The 25,349-nt window shown below is 39.3% G+C and overlaps 1 protein-coding gene across 10 annotated transcripts in view; it reads left to right on the top strand.

The window, feature by feature from the left end:
* The window catches only part of RASAL2 (RAS protein activator like 2), a 379,294-nt gene that overhangs the window by 315,329 nt on the left and 38,616 nt on the right, over positions 1-25,349 (top strand). For all 10 annotated transcript variants that reach the window (XM_040446671.1, XM_040446672.1, XM_040446673.1 and 7 more), the window contains 4 exons: positions 15,787-15,940; positions 17,711-17,809; positions 18,579-19,133; positions 22,388-22,532. In XM_040446671.1, coding sequence (XP_040302605.1) covers positions 15,787-15,940; positions 17,711-17,809; positions 18,579-19,133; positions 22,388-22,532 — 953 coding nt within the window. The remainder of the gene's footprint in view (positions 1-15,786; positions 15,941-17,710; positions 17,810-18,578; positions 19,134-22,387; positions 22,533-25,349) is intronic.

Here is a 25,349-nt window from a genome sequence, read left to right as displayed (position 1 = left end):
AGAGAGAGGGAGACAGAGAATCTGAAGCAGGCTCCAGGCTCTAAGCTGTCAGCATAGAAGTCTAACACAGGGCTTGAACTCGAACCAGGAGATCATGACCTGAGCCGAAATCAGACGCTTAGCCAACTGAGCCATCCAGGTGCCCCTAAAAACCAAATCTCTTGGTATATAGTAACATCCATGATATGTGACCTTTAGGTACACATTAGAAAGCTGTGTGCTACAAAGTAATGTAGAGATCTAAAGACATGGCGGGGCGCCTGGGTGGTGCAGTAGGTTAAGCGTCCGACTTCAGCCAGGTCACGATCTCGCGGTCCGTGAGTGCGAGCCCCGTGTCGGGCTCTGGGCTGATGGCTCAGAGCCTGGAGCCTGTTTCCGATTCTGTGTCTCCCTCTCTCTCTGCCCCTCCCCCGTTCATGCTCTGTCTCTCTCTGTCCCAAAAATAAATAAACGTTGAAAAAAAAAATTTTTTTAAAGACATGGCCCCCAACCTCAGGAAAGTCCAATAAAAGAAGTAAATATCCAGGAGGAAATGGTACAGGTGAGGTGAGACTACTTCTGCTGGATATTCAGGAACGACTTTACAGGGCAGTGGCCTATGAGTGGAACACGTATCATTTGAACTTAGACACAGGGAGAGAGCTTTTCTCAGAAGGGAAATAATGAGCAAAAGCAGACAGTAGGAAATTGTGGAGCTTGAAGAGAAATATTGAATAGCTGATGGTGTGTAAATTGGAAAGGAAGGAAATAAGATTGGACAGGTAAAATTCCAGTTTTGAAGTTGGTAGGTAAAAAGCTGCTGGCTTTTTTGTCTTAAAAATTATTCACTATAAGAAACAGAAACAGGAACTCCATCTTTGATGAGACAAGGAGAAAACAGTGACAGGTGACTTAAAATTCGGGGAAGACCAGGTGTAGTTGCCAACAGAATGAAATCCTAAAATTGTATCACTTAGGATTCAGATCAGCTCGTAGGTAACAGATACAATAGTAATGGCTTAAATGGGTGAAATTACTTCTTCCTCACCTAAAAGAATCTGAAGGTGGGCCGTCCAGGGCTAAGGGACCAGGGCTGTTCGTGAGCTTTTTCCTCTGCCATCCCCAGGGTCTTCAAGGCTCTCTTTATGGGTACATTGTAGCTACTGAAGCTTCAGCCATAGCATCCATGTTTTAGGCATAAAAGGGCACCTGTCTTCCAGCTAAGTTAATACCCTTTAAAGCAGTTTTCCTGAAATCCCATCCAGTGACTTCTGTTTGTGTCTCATTGCCATCTCTTTCTGCAAGAGAGGCTGAGAAATGTTATACCTGATACATCGTTGTCCCCAAAAATGCAAGAGTCTATTATTCAGGAAGGAGGGAGAAATAGACATCAGGAAAACCGTCTCTAACAAAAGAAGGAGACTGATTTACTCACCCGCCTCCAGAAGTCTGGAATGATTCAGCTCTCACCCAGCTCTAGAAGGCCAACAGTCAGGCTTACATTTATCACATAGCAAATGTGAGAAACTGAACCAATCCAGGTAAAAAAAAAAAAAAAAAAAAAAAAGCCTGCAGATAACAACATTTGTGTTCCCCTATTACAATCCTCTCTGATAATTCCACTCATAAGTATATCCAGGAAAAATGAAAACATATGTCACCACAAAAACTTGTACATGGAGTGTTCATGGCAACATTATTTATAATAGCCATAAAGTGGTAATGACCCAAATGTCCATCAACTGATGAATGAATATACAAAACATGATGTATCCATACAATGCGTTACCGTTTACCCTTGAACTCAACACAGGAGTTAGGTGTGCTGACCACCTCCCCCCAACCTTGCACAGTTGAAAATCCATATATAATTTTTGGCTCCCCCAAAACTTAACTGCTAATAGACTGCTGTTGGTCAGATTCCTTATTGATATCATAAACAGTCAATTAACGTATTTTGTATGTTGCATATATCATATACTCTATTCTTACAATAAAGTAAACTAGAAAAAAGAAAATGTTACAATCCTAAGGAAGAGACAGTATATTTACAGTCCTCTACTATAAATGTATTTACTGTATTTACTGAAAAAAAATCCACTTATAAGTGAACCTGCATAATTCAAACCTGGGTTGTTCAAGGGCCAAATGGATTATTCAATCATAAAAAGGAATGACGTACTGGTACATGCTACAACATGGATAAATCTTGAAAATCTTATGCTGAGTAAAAAAGACCATCACAGAAGACCATGTATTGTAGGATTCCATTTATGAAATGCCCAGAATAAGCAAATCTATGGAGACAGTAGATTGGTGGTTGCCAGAGGCTGGGGATATAAGGTGGGGGAAGGGATGAATGAGAAATGACCACTGATGGACGTGAGGCTTCTTTTTGGAGTGATGAAAGTGTTTTAAGTGTAGATTATGGTGATAATTGCATAAATCTGAATATACTGAAAACTATATACGTTAAATGATAGATTTTATGGTATGTGAATCATATCTCAATAAATTATCAAAAAAAGAAAAAACAAAAAAATAGCAGCTGACCAGGAAATACTCTACGGTGAACCTCATTAGTCTATCAGCTCCATCCCAGTGTGCAAAGCTGCCATTATGCTGTTCAGTGCTTTGCTATTAAATATAAACAGATCACCGAGAATCTCCAGATATTGGAGGAAAGTCTCCAACACGATAGAGAGCAAAACAAACAAATAGGAGGGAGAAAAAAAATAACCCAGAAGAAACAGAACAGAGCCTGTTCTGCACAGAGCCAAAAACACCTTTAAAGCATAATGTTTTCAAAAGATAAGAGTGTACATCTATGAAACATTAACAAGATGTTATAAGAAAAGGAACATCAAAGGAACAAGAAAGAGAGCTTGGAAATTAAAAATATAGAATCTCAAGTCAAGTCACTCTCCCAGAAAGTGGGACAGAAATTGAGAAAATCAACCCAGAAGATGCTATAAAAGAGAACATAGAAAATTTTGGGGGGAGGAAATTGTTAAAGAAACAACACAAGAAAATTTCTCAGAACCAGAAAACATAAATGTCCAGGTGGGGTACCTGGGTGGCTCAGTCGGTTGAGCGTCCTGCTCTGGGTTTCAGTTCAGGTCGTGATCTGCCAGTTTTGTGGGTTTGAGCCCAGTGTCTGGCCCTGAGGCAGCAGCATGGAGCCCGCCTGGGATTCTGTCTCTCTCTCCCTCTCTCCATGCCCCTCCCCTGCTCACACTGTCTCTGTCACTCTCAAACACATTTAAAAAAAATGTTTTTGCACAAGCATTAATGTGCACGTTACAAAGACCACCAAATTTGCAGCACAGTGAATAAAAAAAGGTAAGAGACCCCCCCAACACACACACACGCGCACACACACACACACACGCATCAATTCACATCATCAAGAAATATCAGATCACCAAGACTTAAAAAATCTTAAAAGCTTCTGGAAAGAAAAAATAGGTTACATGAAGAGGAGGAGTGGGTGGATTGCATTGTATTTCTCAATAGAAATGTTGAAAACCAGAAGTCAGTGGAGAAAGGTCTTCAAAATTCTGAGTGGAAATTATTCTCAACGTAACATTCCATATACAGGGAAGTCCTTGAATGTCGCACTGAGGGGTTTGGATTTTATTGTATAAGCACTGGGGAGCCTTTAAACATTTTTGAGCAAGGAAGTGACCTAATTGTGCTATGTATAGATTAATCCAGGAATGGAATTTCAAATGACTTGGTTTGCAGAGACTAAGTTTGGGAAACCAGTGAGCAAAAAGCTATTGTAAGAAGTAATGGAGGCTGTAAGGAGGATAGTGACACTGGGAACGAAGAGGCAAAGACACGACGGGAGGACCATTTTAGCGGCAAAATCAATAGGATGTCACAAAGTCATCATAGTTCCAAAGCCATCTAATCAGATAAAAGCCAGTAAAGTGATTTCCTAGAATCAATATTGGCAACACTTTCAAATTAAAGCCATGTCATGTGGGAGGGTGTTGGGACAGGAGAAGACTGATATTTATACCTTTCACATGCATTTTAGAAAGTTTAAAAAAGTGGGAAATGCTGAAGAACAGTGGTCATGCTGCCTTGTCAGGCATTGCAGGGCCCTGACTGCCCACCGGGCTGCCAGCCTCGCTCTGAAAGGGCTGCTTACATTGACCAGTCTTGAGGTAAAGATACACACATGGAGAAGAATTTTCCTAACCCCTCTAAACATCCCTCAAATGAAAACTTTCACAGTAATGTCCTCAATTCTGAGGCTCACTGACAAAGCGAGGTTTTAAAGCAGACTGCTTGTTCATTTTCAGGAGACCGCTAAAAGCTGAGTGTGGTGTTCATTTGTAGGGGGGACTTTGGAACGAAATGCTGAGCTTCTTGAGTCTCTCCTTTTTAGAACCATTTTTTTTTTAACTTTTTACTTTGAATTTATATACTCACCAGAAATTGTAAAAATAGTATATGGAGTTTTACAAACCCTTCCCCCAGCTTTCCCCAATAGCAATATCTTATAACTGTACCATAATATCAAAACCAGATCGTTGATCTTGGTACAATACTATTAAGTGGACTACAGACTTCATTTAGTTTTCACCAATTGTTATACGCACTCATTTGTGTGTGTTTACAATTCTTTGCAATTTAATCCTACGTATAGATTTGTGTAATCACCACCACAATCAAGATACAGAATTGTTTCATTACCAGAAAAGAACTCCCTCTGGTACCTTTTTACAGTCATACCCGCCTCCCCACACCCATCCCTGCCCTCTAGCAACCACTAATTTGTTTTCCAGCTCTATAGTTTTGCTATTTCAAGAATGTTATATAAATGGAATCATATAGCATATAACCAATTAAGATTGCCTTTTTTTAGCGCATAGAATGCCCTTGAAGTCCATCCAAGTTGCTGCATCCAGCAGTAGTTTGTTCCTTGTTATTGCTGAGTAGTATTCCATCGTATGGATGTACCAGAGTTCATGGGCGCATTCACCCACTGAAGAACATTTAGGTACACATGAAGAAAAGCCACGTATGCATAAGTTTTCACTGGTGTAAATGCACAAGACTGCAATTGCTGGGTGGGATGGTAAGCACATGTTTAAGTATATGCGAAACTGCCAAACTATTTTCCAGGGTGTCTGTAACCGTTTTACACTCCCAGCAGCAATGTTTACGGGGTTGTTTACGTCCCAAGAGATTTTCACCTACGTTTCCTTCTAGAAGTGTTAATGATTTTTAGCTTTTATATTTAGGTTGCTAATCCATTTATTTAATCTTTGGTTGCTTTAAATAGAAGGTCTTGACTCAGAACTTGTGTTCAGTCCCAGATACTAATCAGAACTTCATACTTCTCCCAGCCAAGCCGGTTACAGGGAGTCTGCCTTCCTTTGGAGAAGGAAATGTTATAAATTACTTACTTCTCTCCTCATCTGCTCTTCTCTTCCAGCTTATTTACTATGGTTTTAGGTGCCCTCCAGGCTCTGGGCAAGAGGAGACAGGAAGGCAAAGGGGGCTAAGAAAGTTCTAGTACTATCTTAACCTTCCATAATGCTGTCTGAGCCTGGCCAGTGTTCAAAGCTGACCGCTCCGTCATGGGGTACTTGGGGGAATTCTTCACAGGTGTCTTGTCTTTGAGTCGCTCTTGCCTATGGTTTCCTTGAGGTTAGCAGGTACTTGTCTATCTTAGGTGTTGCCTAAAACTCCTTTCAGAACTTTGAGGAGGGAATTCTTGTTCTTCTGGTCTCTTCACCCTTCCAGTCCTCTGGTCCGCAGGAAACATCCATACATCCTTTGCCCTGACAGACCTCTAGGAGTGCAGGCTAATCCAAAATCATCAGCCCTCTTGGGTTCTGCCACCAACGGCTAGTCATTTCTCATCATCTAGATGTCCCAGATGGAATCAAACGCCACCCTGTATGTGTCGACTACCCTTGTGGGAGGCAGGGCGATGAGCCTCACAGCTTTCTCCAAAAATTCTCTCTTGCAAAATCCTTTCCCTTCTCCTTACTCTGACCACTTTGTATAGTCTTGTTCTGAGAGGATCAAGGTCATAGAACTGGTTCCAAAACATTTCCTTTGTAAAGTTCTACAGTTTGTCTGGTATTTGACTTCAGCGTACAGATCTGTTTTATGTCTGTGTCTCAATTGAAACCTCAATTCTAATATCTCATCACATGTATATGATACTTTTATTCATCTGTGGTCTTTGGCCTAACACACAAAGTGCAACATGGCCCTGTCCATACCTGACTCTCAGCATTGTCTCCTACCACTCCAATGAAAAGTCTGTCATTTACTTACCATACTGTTATGTATTTCTGTGCTTTGATCTTGCCGCCCTCTCTAGCCCAAATACCATTTCCTGTTCCTACACCCTGTCCTTTGTCATAACTCAGAACATGTTCTAATTCATACTCATGCCAACAGCACCCAAATCATGAATCCTACGCCTTTGCACTTCTTTGCCTTGTTCTTCCCATATATCATTCCTAAACTAGGCACCTACCCCATGTACCCACTAATGGCCAAACTTATGGGACTGTTATAGGACTACTACTTTCTACTGTATTTATCTTTTCATATTTCTGCTTAGTGCAGCAGCCTGGAAACTCCTCAAGAGTACAAACATCCTTTGTGCCCTCTTCCCCCAGCACAGTGCCTGTCTTATTAAGGAACTTCATGTTTGTTGGCCTGAAACCGAAGAGTCCAAACAAATTGTAGATAATAGAAGAAGAATAATCTTTTTCAATATGGTATACTTGGAGAGATGACAGTTCCTCAGAAATGACTGGATTTCAGGTTGTTAATTAATAAGTCTAGCTGTAGATTATGGTTTCTCTTACCAGTGTTTACTGCTGTGGGCCAATTAAGGATCCCTTGGTTTTATGAACTAAAATCCAATCCAACTGTATCATGATAGCATTTTAAAATTCATTAGAATGCTTCTATTAAAAAAGAAAAGTTGTTTGTGTATATTTTTTCCTTCTGTCTTCATATTCTTCCAGCAAACAATATTTTGAAGACTAACTGTCTTGATCTCAGCCAAATGAATACTTTACATAAGATGAATTCATCACTGTTAAAAAGCCCCATGTCGGCAATGATAGCCCCATTTGTAAGGTGCTGTAGTCTGTGAGATGTTTGTGCAATCATAGGTGATTACATTTGATTCTCCATAACTGTATGAGGTATAGGAAGAGAAATCATTATCCACATTTTACAAATGAGGTAACTAAGTTTCAGAAAGAATGAACTCTTTGTTCCACATCACATGTAGCTAGCGAGTGATTTGAAGTGACATAAATATATAGAGCTTTTGGCTCCTAGTTGAGTGCCTTTTCCATTATAATCTCTCTGTTGCACGTGTCCATAGGAATCCTAACTTGCTGAGGAAATGATTGAGAGAGAAGGAAAAATAAAAGGTAAAAATCACACATACACGCATACACACAAACATACTCAAAAGAATAGCTTTTAATAAAAGTAAAATAGCACGCAGTGATAACAAATGTGTCAGTTTGTGGTCATAATATTTCCACAATTTGTTGAAATAAAAAGCTAGCTCCCTGGGGTGCCTGTGTGGCTCAGTCAGTTAAACGTCTGACCCTTAGGTTTCGGCTCACAGTTCATGAGTTCGAGCCCCATGCCAGGCTTGACATCGACAGCGCAGAGCCTGCTTGGGATTCTCTCTCCCTCTCTCTCTGCCCCTCCACAGCTTGTTTTCTCTCTCTCTCTGAAAAAGTAAATAAACATTTAAAAAAAAATCCAGCTCCTTTATACTCCTTTCATCTCCGCCCCACCCATTTATTATTTTTTTTTATTTTATTATTTTTTTTTAAATTTTTTTTTTCAACGTTTATTTATTTTTGGGACAGAGAGAGACAGAGCATGAACGGGGGAGGGGCAGAGAGAGAGGGAGACACAGAATCGGAAACAGGCTCCAGGCTCTGAGCCATCAGCCCAGAGCCTGACGCGGGGCTCGAACTCACGGACTGTGAGATCGTGACCTGGCTGAAGTCGGACGCCTAACCGACTGCGCCACCCAGGCGCCCCCCGCCCATTTATTTTTGAGAGAGACAGAGTGCGAGCGGGAGAGGGACAGAGAGACAGGGAGACACAGAATCCAAAGCAGGCTCCAGGCTCCGAGCTGTCAGCACAGAGCCCGATGCAGGGCTGGAACCCACGAGCCGTGAGATCGTGACCTGAGCCAAAAAGTTGGTTGCTCAACCGATTGAACTACCCAGGCGTACTAATACAGCTGGCTTTCTTATGATCTTGGAATTGAAGAATCCTTTGTAAGCATAAACTGGGAGGACAAATTATAAATATGACAGAAGAGTACGAATTTACTTAACATACAAAGTGCCACTTGTGTATTCGGAGAAAAAGTTTAGGAACACGAAATAGCAGTTTGTAACTCACAGAAAAGAGAATTGAGATTGCCAGTAAACATTAAAATGTCTCAGTCTCGTACTTAAAGAAGTGCGTGCAAGGGCAGTGATGAAGTGCCATTCCTCACCAGTTATCCTGGCAAAAGTTTTCGAAGTTCAGCCCTATCCCATTTTGGTGATAGGGTAGAGAAACACGCACCTCTGGTAGGAGTTTACGTTGATGCCATGTTTTCTGTAGCATAATTTACCAGCATCAAAATTTTAAATGTGTGTGTTCTCTGATCTAGCAGTTTCACATCTGGAAATTTAAGCCATAAGTACATGCACATGTGCATAAAGATATGTCTACTAAGATACTTTTTGAAACTGGGTGGTAGTCAGAGAAAAAGAAAGAAAAGAAGAAGAAACTTACCTGATCATCAGGGACTACTGATCTACCATAGGCCCATGTAAGGGAATTTCGTATGGTTAGTAACAAGAGGCAAATTATATCTATGTGTTCCAATATGGCCAGAAGGCCAAACTACACTCTTAAGGAAAAAAAAGTATGGTAGAATCCCATTTGTGTGTGTGCGTGTATGTGTGTACACACATATATGTGTGTATGTGTAATGTACGTGTATACATTTGGTTGTCTTTGTGTAAACATTTTTAGAAGGGGTCACAAAAATTATTAATATTTTATTATAGTTTATTATTATTGTCAACTGTTAGTATTTTCTACAGGAGATTGAGGAAGGTACCTATGTTTATATTCTTCACCCTCTATCCTTCTGAGCTTTTGGAATTTATTACCATTTATTTCCTCATTGTTTAAGGGGAAGAAGATGATTAATTAGGGAAAAAAAAAAAAAAAACCTTCAACCTCATGTCTCCCTCTGGCTATTTCCTGTTGCCGCCTCTCCACCGTGAGACTTCACGAGTTAGTCTCCACTCTCTCACGTCCCATTCATTATCACGGCAATCTCAATTTTGTCCTCGTGGCTGAAATCACTCTTACCGAAGTCTCAATTATCCCTCAGTCCATATATCCAGTGGCTACTATTAATATTTTAACACACCGATCTGCAGTAATGGACAGTCCACCCTTCCTGGGAGCTCTCTTCCCTGGGCTTTTATGGTGCTTGACTCTTCCGGTTTTCCTTCAGTCTTTTAAATTCTTCAGTCTCTTTTGTCAGTTTTATAGATTTAGGTGTTCACGTACCTTGAGTTATTTTCTCAGGACCTTTTCTTGCTCTGCATGTTGTCTTGCAGTAGTCACAGTGTGTCAGTCCAGTCAGGCTGCCAGAACAGAACACCGTAGACTAGGCAGCTTCTAAGAAACAAACTTATTTCTCACAGTTCTGGAGGCTGGGAAGTTTGAGATCAATCCTCCGGCAGATTCAGTGTCCGGTGAGGACCTGCTTTCTGATTCAAAAGTCCCAACTTTTCACCGCATCCTCATGTGGGGGAATGGGCTGTGGATCTGTCCTGGGTCTATTTCATAAGGTTACAAGTCCATTCATGAGGGCTCCACCTTCATTATGTAATCACCTCCCAAAGGTCACACCTCCAAACACTATCACCCTAGAGTTTATCATTTCAACATAAATGCGGGGGGGGAGATCGCAAACATTCAGTCTGTAGCAAACATCTAGTCTCATAGAAACCTGAAGCTTGTAGAAAACACCCGGTGCTCAACACAAGTGCCCTCCTTAATATCCATCACCTGTTTAGCACCCCCCCCCCAACTCACCCATTTCCCCTCTGGTAACCATCATTTATCTATAGTTAAGAATCTGTTTTAGGGTTTGCCTCTCTCTTTTTCCCCATGTTCATCTGTTTCTTAAATTCCACATATGAGTGAAATGATACAGTATTTGTCTTTCTCTGACTGACTTATTTTGCTTAGCATAATACACTCTAGCTCCATCTATGTTATTGCAAATGACAAGATTTCATTCTTCTTATGGCTGAGTAATATTCCATTGTATATATATACCACATGCTCTTTATCTACTCATCAATCCATGGATATTTGGACTCTTCCCATAATTTGGCTATTGTTGATAATGCTGCTATAAACAGTGGGGTGCATATATCCCTTCAAATCAGTATTTTTGTATCCTTTGGATAAATACCTAGTAGTGCCATTGCCGGATTGGAGGGTAGTTCTATTTTTAACTTTTTGGGGAATCTCTATTCTCTTTTCCAGAGTGGCTGCACCAGTTTGCATTCCCACCAACCGTGTAAGAGGGTTCCCCTTTCTCTGGATCATTTCTTGGGGTTTTAAAAATTCGATATAGTTGTGCTTATATTTAATTTAATTAGCACTAGTAGATCTTATTCCATTTGCAATTTAAGGACAAAAAAAAAAAGTAACAGGTATATTACCATACGGCACAATTTTTGTTAAAGAGATTGTTCCTAGTGTTTGTCATATTAGACGCCGGTTGAGTTTCCTGCCCTCCTAAACATGTTTTAATATTTATAATCTTGTCTTCCTTTGGTGCCTTCTTTCATTGCATGTATACATGTCTATGTACCAAAATAGGTCGAATGTCATTTTTGTCTATGATCATAAACTTCCTTACCACGAGTTGGTTAATTTAAATGACAGCTCAGGCTGACAAATATCCTATTTTACCATTAGCAATTGGGCTCATTAGATCATCCTGTTTAGAGGCTGAGAGCAGGGAGAGGAAAGACCAGCAATATATGTTACGTGTCCATAAATAGCTTTTTGCATGAGTGGTTGTGTGGTATACTTTTTAAAGCTAACATAAAAATCAGGGAGTAATTGAAGCAGTAAGGACTGGCTTTAATTGCAGCAGATAAACCAGTACAGCTGGTGCCGTCAGGGTTCTCAGGAAGGACAATTTTTTGAGCCCACAAGTAGAAATTCTGGCGAGTGAGTTCTAATGTCTTTGTTGTTGCTGTTGTTGTTTAATCCAGGGAAGGAAACCTTTAAAATTATAGTACAGGAAAAGGTCTGCTCTTTCCAAAGATCTACCAGGTTGAAAAACAGTAAAATGCAGGGAACAAGTAAAGCAATGTTTTTCCCAAAGTGAGATCTGAGCTGCAATTTTAAAAAGCTTATTGGACCCTATGCACATTTGTTGGTAGAGTCCTGGGATACTGAATTTTGTTCTCAAACAGGGTAAAGTGCCTTGGGAGTACATACTGGTGAATGCAAGCGTGTATGGCCGCACCCACCCTATGGCTGAGCTGTTTCTTCAAGAATTCAGCGAAGCAGTCTGGAATCATAACTGCCAAGCCCAGCAGAAATTCACCTGCACTGGAGTGCAGGATTTTGTGTGGCAATAAGCATTTTTAATTAAAAGTTTCCGGGATGATTTGGAACTGAATCTGTAAACACGTGGCAGATTTGAGCTAGCACATCCAAGCACCAATAGCACTTCGGGGGAAATACGGCTTTTAAAAGAATTTGAATGGTGAAGCTGAGAAAAATCCAGCTGTGTTTTACTTAACATCGCACTAATCAGAGTTCTTTGACTCCATTTTTTTCCCATCCGTGTATCCAGTGGTGTGGGTATTGGCTCCCGGTCCCCCAACCCTTCACTTTTGTCTTTTAAAGGCTGATTTTAGGTAGGGCTGTGGGTTACAGCACTGGAATGCTCAGTCGCTGTGGTGAGAAATGGAAAGCTTGTCTTACCTTGTAGTTTATCTCTTAAATAGGTCAGAAGCAGCAGGTAATCTTCATCAGCAAAGCAATTAGATTTTTAACCCTTACCTATTACGTTGCTAGAGGCCTTGGAATTTACATAGAAATCAAGGTGGTCTGCTGGCCTTAAAATAAAATGTAAAGAGGGGCGCCTGGGTGGCGCAGTCGGTTAAGTGTCCGACTTCAGCCAGGTCATGATCTCGCGGTCCGTGAGTTCGAGCCCCGCGTCGGGCTCTGGGCTGATGGCTCAGAGCCTGGAGCCTGTTTCCGATTCTGTGTCTCCCTCTCTCTCTGCCCCTCCCCCGTTCATGCTCTCTCTCTGTCCCAAAAATAAAATAAAACGTTGAAAAAAAATAAATAAAAAAAATAAAATGTAAAGAATATGGTATTCCTTAATTGGAAGTAAAATTGCTTCTGGAAAGCGGTTTCCCAATTAAGCCAGGAAACAATTATATTGGCACCCTGAATTATTCTTGCATAATGTTTGGGATGGTGGGGGTTGGAGTTAGAGGTGCAGGTGCTGAGAAGAGAACCCTGTCTAGGAGTCAAGGGATTCACAAGGTCCACTTTCAAGGCTAGGTTCCTTGGTGAAGGTCATTGGCAGACTGGACTGGAAAAAAACTGTTTTAAACTCATATTATTCTCTCAATAAATCCACATTCTACTTTACATTAGAAAAGTAAACTGTAGTGCCATACAGACAGAGCTGATAAAACTCTCTAGTAAGCAGATCTAAGCAAAATCAATTCACATGAAGGTACGGGAGGAGGTAAACATGATTTAGAGGGGACTTGAGTTCCTAATGCTGTTACACAGAAATATTTGCCCAGATAATACCTCTCCCCAACCTCAAGCCATTCCCAGGCTGCTTGACCTTCCTGTTTACTGTAATCCTGCTTCCCTGGGAATTCTCTCTTCTCAGAGATACTTTTTCCCAATACAGGAAGGGCTTGTTTATTTATTGAGTAGTAATGTAGAGCATGCTAGTGACTTTGGTGTTCACTTCATGGGTGTGTGGGTGTGCACACACGTACATACATGCATAACAATAGGGGATTCTGAACTAAGAATTAATGATGAAATTTCAATAAGTAGGAGGAGTTTTGAATTCTAATTCCAGACGTCTTGGTTGTAATATCTGTTGATGGCTGCATTTGGAAGTTAAACCTGGGTTTCGAAATGAAATCCGTTTAGCATTGGAAATACAGTGAATAGGAATTTCATCCAATTTTCTCTTTTAAAAAAAACGGTGTAATCCAGATAAGTTAATATAAGATAATACCTAGGAACATTAAACTAGGGTGAACACTGCAAAGGAAATAGAACAGAGGTGCGAGGAAGGTTGTGCTTGCAAGGCGGGATGTAGCAAATGCCTTCTGCTGAGGGCAGGGAATCACAGAGAAGCAAGCTAAAGCTGAGATTCGCCCCTGAGTTAAGAGATTCTCCTCCGCCCCCACAGTTGCCTATGGTTTTTTTCCTACAGCTTTTGACTTTGAGAAACTGTTAATGGAAATGAGCAGGGACGTTGCTGTTCCTTCCTTTCTGTCTTAAGATGGTCATATTCGCAGAGCGAGCTCCTGAGTCCTTCAAACCACAGCCTCTCCCTGCTGCCTCCCAGCCCTACTCTCCGGATAGGTGGAGCACCATGGCAACAGGCCCAGCCTCGAGCCCAGAACCTTGTTTGTGTTACCTAAGGGGCCGGATGCAGCCTGAGCAAGAGAAGAAGGAATATTACCTATCCTGCTGCCTGTTCGGGAAGATGACTTCTTGTTCCCTTGTTTGTGTTTCTGTTCTACTTCTGTCGGAGCCTTGAAAGCCTTGACACTTGGAAAGCGTTTATCCAGAGATGTTATCAGTAACAGAAGGCAGCAGGGAACCTCTCTCCTGTTGGTTCTTGTCTTCTAAACGAAGACATAGTTCAGAAAGTGACTTGCTACACCGTGACACGTAGCCCCGCTATGATTTGGGGTTGCACTGCCAGGTGGCTGTACAATTGCTTCATGTAGGTAGGCGTTTATTTTGTTTAAAATAAAATTAGTTTATGTTTTAGAATATTTTCCTTGAGAGCTTTCAAAATAAAAGCGAGCCTTTTGTCATACCGCCTTCTATTTAAAATATACCTTAATCTCTCCTAACCGGAGGCTCATTCCCAGAGCATGAGAGACTGTTCCCTTCCAAACAACTTCTCCTGGGAAAAATGGGCTGGGATTACTGTTTTATACGTGTTTTTAAAAAACGTTACAGTATCCTGTTAATCGGCTCCCTATGAAATGTACTGGGAATGGTTATACGGTAACTCTATTAAAATAAATTTTTTTAGTCTTTAGTTATTTACAGTTGATGGCTGTGTTTGTAGTATATAAGTTATTGTTTTATCCAATAGAACAAAAGGAAATAAATGTTACCTTGTTATATTTTTATGTACAAAACAGTAAGTGGCATTTGTCCCTTTTGTACGTGTTTTGTGTACGTTTTATCAATGGGAAATATAAATATTGACTTTTTGACCTTAGAAAGGCTGCTGAGTATCAGAGCACATGTTTTTCTTTATAAACATTAAATGGCAGTTGTTATTTTTTTTTATGTGCGTGGACCTAAGAATGGACTCAAATTCTTACTGCTTAGGATGATTCTTACTATATGGAGTTTGATTAAACAGTGTTAGAATAATGTTAACATAGCCATTTCAAGGAAATAAATAAAGCTCCTTATTTACTGTTTTACAAAAACAAATGTCTTTACACAGGCATTTCTTTTTGACTGGTTACTTCTGCTTAAATATATGTATTCAGTTCTGGGTGTTTTAGTCAATAAATTCTGTAATTATTGAGTAAAACTGCTTGGCTTTCCAGTTCTGGATCCAAGAATATTTCGCTTTTATTGCTTGACTTCATTAATTCTTCCAAAGAGAAGGCAGCGAGGGACTAGCTACTGTCATGGCCAGAATCATTCACAGCATTCGTCTTTAAACAACCAAGAAACAGAATCAGCCAGGATGCCTGAATGGTGTTGACAAAGATTTGTTCTTCTATATGAGTGTTTGAACATTTCTTTTGAGGGTGGGAGGTTTCTTCAAGGCATTTTATTCTTTATTCATGTTTATACAGTAAAGCATGGATATGACCAAATGCTTGCCAGAAAAGAATTCCATATTGAGATGGAAATCAGATCTTTTGAAAGGCAGGGTCTTGTGCTGAAAAGTTTGGCTTTGACTGTGTATGAGTGTGTTTATTCTGCCAAAGCAGCAAGAAACAGAATGAGGATTCAGCCACTACTGTTTTGTCAAGGATAGAAGAGGTTCAAGCTATAGCCTGGGGAAAAAAAAAAAAAAAGAAGAAGAAGAAAGAAAGAAAAGAAATGAAACATGTCTTTTGATAATACTTTTGCATGAAAAAAGAATACATAAGCCAGTTGAGTAGTACGTATTTCTCCAAGATAGGCATGAAAATAAAAACAACGTGGGTAGTGGAGCTTCTTGAACTCCCTCGATAATGGTATAAAATTACAGTATGTTTTTGTGCTTTATTGAAAAACAAGCATGTATGTGTGTGCACACCCAAATGTATATGTGGCTGATATGTGCCATGCGAATATGGTTACTATTATTGTGGATTAACTGTCCATTTGCTGCTTATTTATTTTTCCCTTAAGCATTTATGCATTCGTTTTCAGCCTCCCATGCATTCGTCTTTCATTTTCCTGTTGGCCATGTAGTACGCTATCTAAAATATCTTTTTCTACTTTTAGGGCTCGTGGTCTGCCTAAACTAAAAGAGTCACGTTCCCATGAGTCCTTGCTGAGCCCTTGCAGTGCAGTAGAGTGTCTGGATCTTGGCAGAGGAGAGCCCGTGTCAGTGAAACCACTCCATAGTAGCATCCTTGGACAAGATTTCTGCTTTGAGGTAAAAAGCATAGAAAGAAGGAAGAGTGATTAAACACCAAACGGATTTTCTCTCCAGTAATTTTGTGATTTCATTACTATGGTATTGATGATTTGATCATCATTAAGTGACTCTCAGTTGCTGAAAATTACCTACTTATAGGAAAAAGGTTGGGAATCTATTAATCTAATTACATTGGTCATTAAAGTTATTAATTATGGCTTCTCATTCCTTTTGGCCTAGTCTGCCCTCAAAATAAATGTGATCTTAGTATATTCTTGGCAGAGGTCACAAGCCTAACAATAACTAAGCTAGTATTTTAATTTTTCAGTCTTTGATAAAGATATCACCCAGCATGTTATCTTTCTCCTAAAAATTTAAGCCCCCAACTTGAGTGATTCTTTGAGGAGACTGACCAAGACCATAATTTTCTGACCATAATATGGTTGGTTTGAGATCTGAGACTATGTCTTATTTATTTTTATAATCCCCTGCATATAGCCCAGTCCCTGGCACATTGCAGGTGCCTAAATTCTTGAATGGATAAATTAATTGCCCTTCACCAGCAAATTATGACTATCACTTTTTATAAGGTAATTTGTCCCTCCCAAACTAAATGTAAACTCCCTCCTAAACTAAACTATCGGCCATTTGCAATTTAAAATTTAAAACTCTGTGTGTGTGTGTGTGTGTGTGTGTGTGTGTGTGTGTGTGTAATTGTTAGGGTTATGATTTGATTAATTAACATGAACTTATTAAGTAACTAGTGATGAATCTCATGATAGATGGCGTGGAAGTTGAAAGGTGTTTGATTCCTGTTCTTTGGACCTGCCCTAGCCCAATGAAATATAATGCAAGCCAAATATGTAATCCAAAATTTTATTAAACCCAAATATCATCGTTTTAACATGTCACTAATATAAAATTATCAATAAGCTTTTTTACATCTTTTTTTTTTAAAGTTAAGTCTTCAAAAGCTGATGTGTATTTTACATTTACAGTACATCTCATTTTGGACTAGCTACATTTCAGGTGCTCACTAGCTACCATATTGAACAGTACACATAATCTGATCTGATTTCACTGGGTTATAACCTTAGGTTGAGTTAATATGTGAGCACACTTCAACAATTTGAACAGGTCATTTATTGGTGTTCTTTTTTACAGAAGTCAATTGAATTTTTTTGTATTTGTGGAACTCAGTTCAACAGGCTGTACACCAGGCCCAGTGTTAGGTGCTAAGGTATATAGATAGCATAGTTCATTTTTAAAGGACAATGATAACAGTGGTCAGTAAGAAATGGGTTCCAAAGACAGTAATTCAACAGTGCTAACTCTTTTTACTTTCACTTAGTACCTGTTTTGTAATATTATAGTGAAGGCAGTCCTGAGAGATTTGACAAGCTGTTTTAGAGGCTCTCTTGTGTTTTCAGCTATTGTTTTGTTAACTCACTCAGAATCGAGCATATTTGTTTACAAGTGTTGAAGATGTGGCCTGAAGGTTTTTAATTTTGATATTTCTGAACTGAAGGCCAGTTTTAAGTTCCTGACCTAAATTCTCAATGGCCTTTGTTCTCCTACCTGGAAATGCATACGGATGCTACCTACATACGAGAACAAAAATCAGATGTAGGTGTAGAATATAGACATCGCAGAACTACCAAATATCATTTCTGTTTTCTGAATTATGATTTGGGTTCATAGCATATTCCTAAACCTTTAAATGATACAAGGATGAAAACACAGCCCACAAGCCCTATGTTTCCTTTTCTCTAATCTTTTATGTTGAAGGTTACCTACTTAAGTGGAAGTAAATGCTTCAGCTGTAACTCCGCTTCAGAGAGAGATAAGTGGATGGAAAACCTTCGTAGGACAGTTCAACCAAATAAGGTAATAGTGGCTTTGAGTGTCTAAAAATGTGTAACTCTGTAATCAGTAAGTTGATAGAAGGTAAATGCAGCAATCATACCTTAATTTTTATAGTGCTTTTAAAGCACATTTACTTTTACACATGTTGTACTCAAAATAATCTTATTGCAGATATTATTGTGATTTTACCAAAATGGGTAAGAAGACTCCGAAGTTGGGGCGCTTGGGTGGCTCAGTCGGTTAAGTGTCTGATTTCGGCTCAGGTCATGATCTCACTATTCGTGAGCTCAAGCCGCACATCGGGCTTTGTGCTGACATCAGAGCCTGGAGCCTGCTTCAGATTCTGTGTCTCCCTCTCTCTCTGCCCCATCCCCTCTCATGCTCTGTCTCTCTCTCTCAAAAATAAATAAACATTAAAAAAAAAAGTGACTCTGAAGTTATGTGACATGCCCATGTCCGAAGCTGGTGCACTACAGAAATGGGACTAGAACACTAGTTTCTGAACCGCTTCTTTTTTTATTTGCAGAAACTAGGCCAGTTGCCACTAGGCTGGCTATATTAGAACTTACATGATATTTTTTTAACCCAAGTAAATTGAGTACATAAGGCTAAGATTCTTATATCTTCTTGTTTAGAGTTTGCTATTATTCTGAACAAAGAGATAGCAATCCCTTTCATTATTTAATGACCACCCTTAGTAAAGTATATAGTCAGTATCACCTCCTGTAAAGGAAAATGTTGTTCTTCTGGGATTTCAGCTTTCAAACTCGAACTCGTTATTTTTTTATAGGACAATTGCAGACGAGCTGAAAATGTTCTTCGTTTATGGATCATTGAAGCCAAGGACCTTGCCCCTAAAAAGAAATATTTCTGTGAACTGTGCCTTGATGATACCCTCTTTGCTCGTACAACCAGCAAGACCAAAGCAGATAATATTTTCTGGGGCGAACATTTTGAATTCTACAGCCTTCCACCTCTTCATAGCATCACAGTTCACATTTATAAAGATGTGGAAAAAAAGAAAAAAAAAGACAAGAATAATTACGTCGGGCTAGTCAACATTCCCACTGCCAGTGTGACTGGTCGCCAGTTTGTAGAAAAGTGGTACCCAGTGAGTACCCCTACGCCCAACAAAGGAAAGACAGGCGGACCTTCTATTCGGATTAAATCGCGGTTCCAAACTATCACCATTCTGCCTATGGAGCAATACAAAGAATTTGCAGAATTTGTCACCAGCAACTACACCATGCTGTGTTCTGTCCTTGAACCAGTAATTAGTGTGAGAAATAAAGAGGAGTTGGCTTGTGCCTTAGTGCACATTCTTCAAAGTACCGGCAGAGCCAAGGTAAGTGGAAAAGGAGGGTTACATTACCCAAAATCTCTTCCCTACATTTTATGAACAAATAACCATACTATGTTTGGTATAGAGATCCAAATTGGAGAAGTATGCTTTGCTATCAGTAAAAAATATAAAAAAATAAAAAAGTAGGAAGGAAACCTATTAGTTGTCACATGCAGAAAAGATGGGGATTATAAAGCAAAGAAGTAACATGGAGACACCAACAGATATTTATTTAAAATCCATTTGCGCGAAACATAGATACCAGGGCTAGCTCCTTCTTATCTGACAGAACAAATGGTAGAATTGGTGTGCTAGTCTCACAGTGTGTTCAAGATTATCTTTAGTTCCAGAGTGTGCTGTATGATGGTTTTGCTCCTCACTATATATTTTTTTTAATGTTTATTTATTTTTGAGAGAGAGAGGTACAAAGTACGAGTGAGGAAGAGGCAGAGAGAGAGAGGGAGACACAGGATCCGAAGCAGGCTCCAGGCTCTGAGCTGTCAGAACAGACCCCGACGTGGGGCTCAAACTCATGAATTACGAGATCATGACCTAAGCCAAAGTCAGATGCTTAACCAACTGAGCCACCCAGGCACCCCACCTAACTATGTTTTAAGTTAAGATTAACTGATGACTCTATTCCCTAGTCACAGAAGTAGGAATTCCAGAAGCATAGTGGGCATCAGCAAGAGTCTTCATGGAATTAAAATCCCTTGGTATTTCCAAGGGATATTATTTAACTGGTAGCTGTTTGATGACATTTTTTTTTAAATATGAAATTTATTGTCAAATTGGTTTCCATACAACACCCAGTGCTCATCCCAATAGGTGCCCTCCTCAATGCCCATCACCCACCCTCCCCTCCCTACCACCCCCATCAACCCTCAGTTTATTCTCAGCTTTTAAGAGTCTCTTATGGTTTGGCTCTCTCCCTCTCTAACTTTTTTTTTTTCCTTTCCCTCCCCCATGGTCTTCTGTTAAGTTTCTCAGGATCCGCGTAAGAGTAAGAACATATGGTATCTGTCGTTCTCTGTATGACTTATTTCACTTAGCATAACACTCTCCAGTTCTATCCACGTTGCTACAAAAGGTCATATTTCATTCTCTCTCATTGCCAAGTAGTATTCCATGTTTCATGATAGTTTTATCTAACTTCATCCTGGATAGAAGAAAAAATTGAGGAAGATGGAAAAAAAAAAAAAGGAATGTACTAATTATATGAAGAAACCCACCCAACTGATAGACTCTGTGATCAGCCTGAACTATGATAATTACCATCTCTATGAGCCATATTCACTAGCCTGAGTCTCCATTATGTTGTATGCAAATGGATTATGGTAAAACCGTATTTTAGATGTAGAAGATTTCACAGCTAGAATAATTTATTTAGAACCAAACAATAAAATTAAATGCTTTTAAGATTTCTTGATATAAATCAGAATATATCCATATATCCAATTAATAGTCCCTTATCTAACTGCCTTCCTACTGATTATCATTTTTGTAGTTGAATTTTGTGATAATAATTTTAAGTTTTCTAGTGTTACAAATAGCTTACAGGTTTGGGGTCAGGTGTCATTGAAATTTTGAGTCTCATCTTTGAAATTGTACAGATTTGTTCATTCTGCTCTTCTATTACTTGAGGTTCAAGGATATGTATGTAGGATATTTTTCAACAACCTTATTGAGATACAGTTTACATATAATACACCATTTTAAGTGGAAAATACAATGAGTTTTGCATATAATGTACCCTGGGAAACCACAACAATCAAGATAAAGAAAGTTACCTTCACCCCAATAACTTTCCACCTGTTCCTTAGTATATGAGTTTTAATAGTGACCCCTCACTTTGTTGAGCTTCCCCAGAGTAAATCCCATTAATGTTCAAAATGCTTAAATTTAAAATAAAAGTAAGTCAGCATATTTCCTTTGTTTTTGGTTTTGGAGACTTTGAAATATACAATGGATATATTACCTCCATTGTATGTATATATACATATATATCACAAATACATGATGTTGTTACATTTAAACTGAACAACAGTAAACATTGAATTTTACATCAAGTTAATTTTTTTTGAGTTTATTTACTTATTTTGAGAGAGAGAGAGGGAGGGGCAGAGACAGAAGAAGAGAGAGAATCCCAAGCAGCCTCTGCGCTATCAGCCCAGAACCCGACATGAGGCTCGATCTCACAAACTGTGAGCTCATGACCTGAGATGAAATCAAGAGTCAGATGCTTAATGGACTGAGCCACTCAGGTGCCCCCATCAAGTTAATTTTTAGGACTGTTGGGAAAAGGAGCAGTTATTTCTTAAGGGCTTTATTTCTCTGTATGCCTTTTTCCTGGATGGATGGATGGATGGAAGGATGGATGAATGGAGGTAGGTAGGTAGGTAGGTAGGTAGGTAATCAGCCTAGAAAATGAGTTGAAGTGCTAAGATTAAGAAATTCCATGTTGACACTGTGGACCAATTTGTAACTATTATATATTGAACACCTAATATGTACCAGAAACTATTAAATGCTGAAAATCTAGAGATGACTAAAAATACACACTGTCTTTGGCCTCATGGGGTTTATAGTCTTCTGGGGAAAACAGATAATAATTGAGTACTTACAGAAATAAATGTGTGATTACAATCAGAAGTACAGAGAAAAAAAAAAAAAAAAGACATAGGCACTACAAGAATGGGGAATACGGGACCTGACTGATGCTGGTCAGAGAAGGCTTCATTGAGGAAATTATGTACACACTAGGATCCAAAGGATTTGAGGAATTACCTCCATGCCCCTGGGGGCAGGAACAAGGGTGGGAGTGAAGCAGAACTGAGAACAGCATTTCCAGAAGCTTTGTGGTAAATAGCATCTTGTGTTAAAAAGGTCTTGATATATTCAAGGGCCAAAAAAAAAAAAAAAAAAAAAAAAAAAAAGCCCATTGAAACTGGGACAGAATGCAGAGAATGGTATATGAGGAGGTTGGGAAGGTAGAAGCCAGAAAATGTAGAGACTCGTAGGCCACATGCAAAAGTATGGTCTTTATCTAAAGTGTAATGGAAAACCTTTGAAGGAATTTTAAACTTAGAGCTGGTGGTACCTAAGCTTTTATCCTGGCTGACTTTTTTTCTTACAAATGAATCAGGCACCTTTAGTGTTAAAGCAGCATTTCCAGGATGTCTGATAATTCATCGGTTTCTTCTAACATATATTATTTATTCGGTTGCTTTGTGCCTGACTGAACATTATTCCACCAGGATTTTCTGACCGACTTGGTGATGTCTGAGGTGGATCGCTGTGGAGAGCATGATGTCTTGATCTTCAGAGAGAACACCATTGCCACCAAATCCATTGAGGAATACCTCAAGTTGGTGGGACAACAGTATCTTCATGACGCATTGGGTATGGAGAAGCAAAACATTGCTTTCTTTGCCTTTCAATTTTGTTTTTTCACCCTCGTAGGACAAACAGATTGAACTCAAGTTCAGCAGGTTACTAAATCCTAGCTGACTAGAGTGTTAAAGTTTGAGTTTCAGCTGTAAGCCTCTGCACTACTCACCAGTAGTACTGGTTTATTGCACATTGGTTTATTACAATAAATGTACAGAAAGAGAAAGCCCATCAGTATATGCTGCAACTCCCAGGCGCTCAAGTTCCTGATGCTGAGATACACACCATGAGTAATGTCACTACTAGATCTGGGGGCACCCGTTTCCCCCAAAGTGTTGGTTATTTACATTATGATATAAATAGGTTATGTAATTCTTGAAAGTGTTAACATTTGTTATCATGCATTGAAAGTGAAAAAACTCTTACCAGTTCCCACAGCTCCCAAGTTTTGCCTTCAAGATCTCCAGAATTTTTAACAATTACTAAATTTTGCCCAGTCAGTAGTTCTTGCTGACTAGGCTACTCACCTAGAATTCCAGATCTGGTCTTGAAATTCACGCAGTTAACCTCTAGAGTAAGGCACTGGGCTGGGTGATATACATCATGATAAGGCAGATGTGAGTTTCTTGAAGAACAATTTCTTTTATCTCCATATCCCCAGTACTTCCCACAGAATGTAGAGCAGTACCATTGTATGGAAACATAATGTGAGTCGTATGTAATTTAAATTTCTTAGTGGTCACAGTGTTTTTAAAAGGGTAAGGAGAAACAGGCAAAATTAATTTTATTGATATTATAGTTAACCCATTATATCCAAATACTATTTAGCAAGCTATCAAAATAAAAGTTATTAGTGAGGTAGTTTACTTTTTTTTCATACTAGCTCTTCAAACTTTAGTGTGTATTTTGCATTTGTTACACATTCCAGCTTGCACTAGCCACATTTCAAGTGCTCAGTAGTCACATGTGATTATGAAGGTTAGACAGTTATGTTGAATGAATGGATAGATTTTTGCCCTCAAGGATTTTATAAGATAGGGAGATAAGAAAGATAAGGATATCCCTATAGCCAAAGAGAGAGAGAGAGTGCGAGAGATCCTGTGCTTTTTCAAAGAATTAAAGAAATTATTGTAGCTGATGGGATTATGGAATTTCCCATGTAAGATACATAAACAATGTGTGTGTGGCTTGAAAGGCAGAAATGTTAAATAAAAACAGATACTGGACAAGGGAAGTGGTAGGGATTGGCATAGGGAAAGAACCATACTGATAAAAAGGCACAGCAGTATGAGAGAGCCAGGCACATATGAAATAAAACCAATTAGCTAAAAAATGAAATGAAAAAGACAAGTCAACAACAACAAAGAAGAAAAACAATTAGAACCAAATTGTTGAGAGCGTTGAATGCCAAGCTGAGGGGTTTAGATTTTAACAGTAATCACTGGTGAGCCACTGCAGGTTTTGAGCAGGCTGTTTTCAATAGAATCAGTTTAACAAAGTGATTAAAATGGGTTGGTGAAGAAAGCAACTGAAAACAGAGACCAGTGAAGAAGCCATTGTAAGAAGGAGGGTAAGAAACCAAGAGCCTCTGATTGATGTGATCACCAAGAGTAAGAGGTAAGGTGGATCTGAGAAATATTCAAGAAGTTGAGCTGATGGGACCTGGCAACTTCATTTTGCGAGAATATGCCAGGGCTGGGGGTGGAGACCAGTTATTACAATGAATATTGGGCCTTGGTTACGAGAAGGATGATGAGGTTCTCAACAGAGGTAAAGAACACAGAAGTAGTAGGCTTGAAAGATGGAAAATGATATTTCCACTTCATGGGTATTCAATTTGAAGTTCTAATAGGAAATCCCAGGGGTTCTAGGTAAGAAATCTCAAGACATTTGCCTAGGTGTCTCCTGGAAATTTAGGACCGAGTTAGCCATGTGGAGGGATAAATGAAGCTACAAGATTACAAGAGCAGAAAGAGACTGGGCCAGAGACAGGTCTTACAGTGCACCTACGCTTGTGATATAGATGGAAGGAAGAGGAGGAATCAGGAAAGTGATCACAAAGAAAAAGCATGCGTGCGCACATGCACACAAAGCAGGAAAACCAGGAAAATCCTGAGTCCTAGACACCAAAAGAAATGAAAGCAGCAACATCCTCAAGAGATTGAGGAAGGTAGAGGTTAAAAAAGAAAAAATGGCTGTTGCATTCGGTAACTTCACTAGTGGTGGCTGGGACTGCCATCAGGAGGACAGGAACTGGGTTGTACAGGGTAAAATGTGAATGACTGCTCAAGAAATAGGACCATCGTGCTAACGAGAAGTAGACTCACTATGGTAGCCATTAATTCCCACTCTGCAGAAGTAAATTATTTCTCTTCCTGCGTCCTGTCTTCGTATTCTTTTCTCTACGTTATGTGCTTTAGTTTAAGATCTAGTGGGAATTTACAAGAATAGTGATTATGGATTTTCATTGATACGAAAGTTACAGAGATTCATAGTCTCACATAAAGAGCTTTCTACAGTCATATCAGAAAGTATATCTCATGGCTTACTTCAGTGATTTGTATTGCCTTCTAAAAGGCAATGATGAAGCATCTCAACCACACGTAGTCTCCATTATATGGATATAGGGGTAAATTATGTGTAGACCACCTACCTCTTAAAAATCAAATATCTGTATTCTGCCATTCAGTGTACTATACAGGATTTCCAAATAAATAATTTCCAAAGTGAAAAGTAGATGCAAGTACTTTGATAGGACTGTGAATAATTAGTTGATAGGCTAAATGAGACATGAAAATTCAGTGTGCATGGGAACAAATTCACATAACC

Source organism: Herpailurus yagouaroundi, unplaced genomic scaffold, assembly GCF_014898765.1.
Source record: "Herpailurus yagouaroundi ecotype Mexico unplaced genomic scaffold, PumYag 195, whole genome shotgun sequence".
NCBI lineage: Eukaryota > Metazoa > Chordata > Mammalia > Carnivora > Felidae > Herpailurus > Herpailurus yagouaroundi.
The sequence above is the reverse complement of the archived record's forward strand: the minus strand, read 5'-3'. Positions and strand labels throughout refer to the sequence as shown.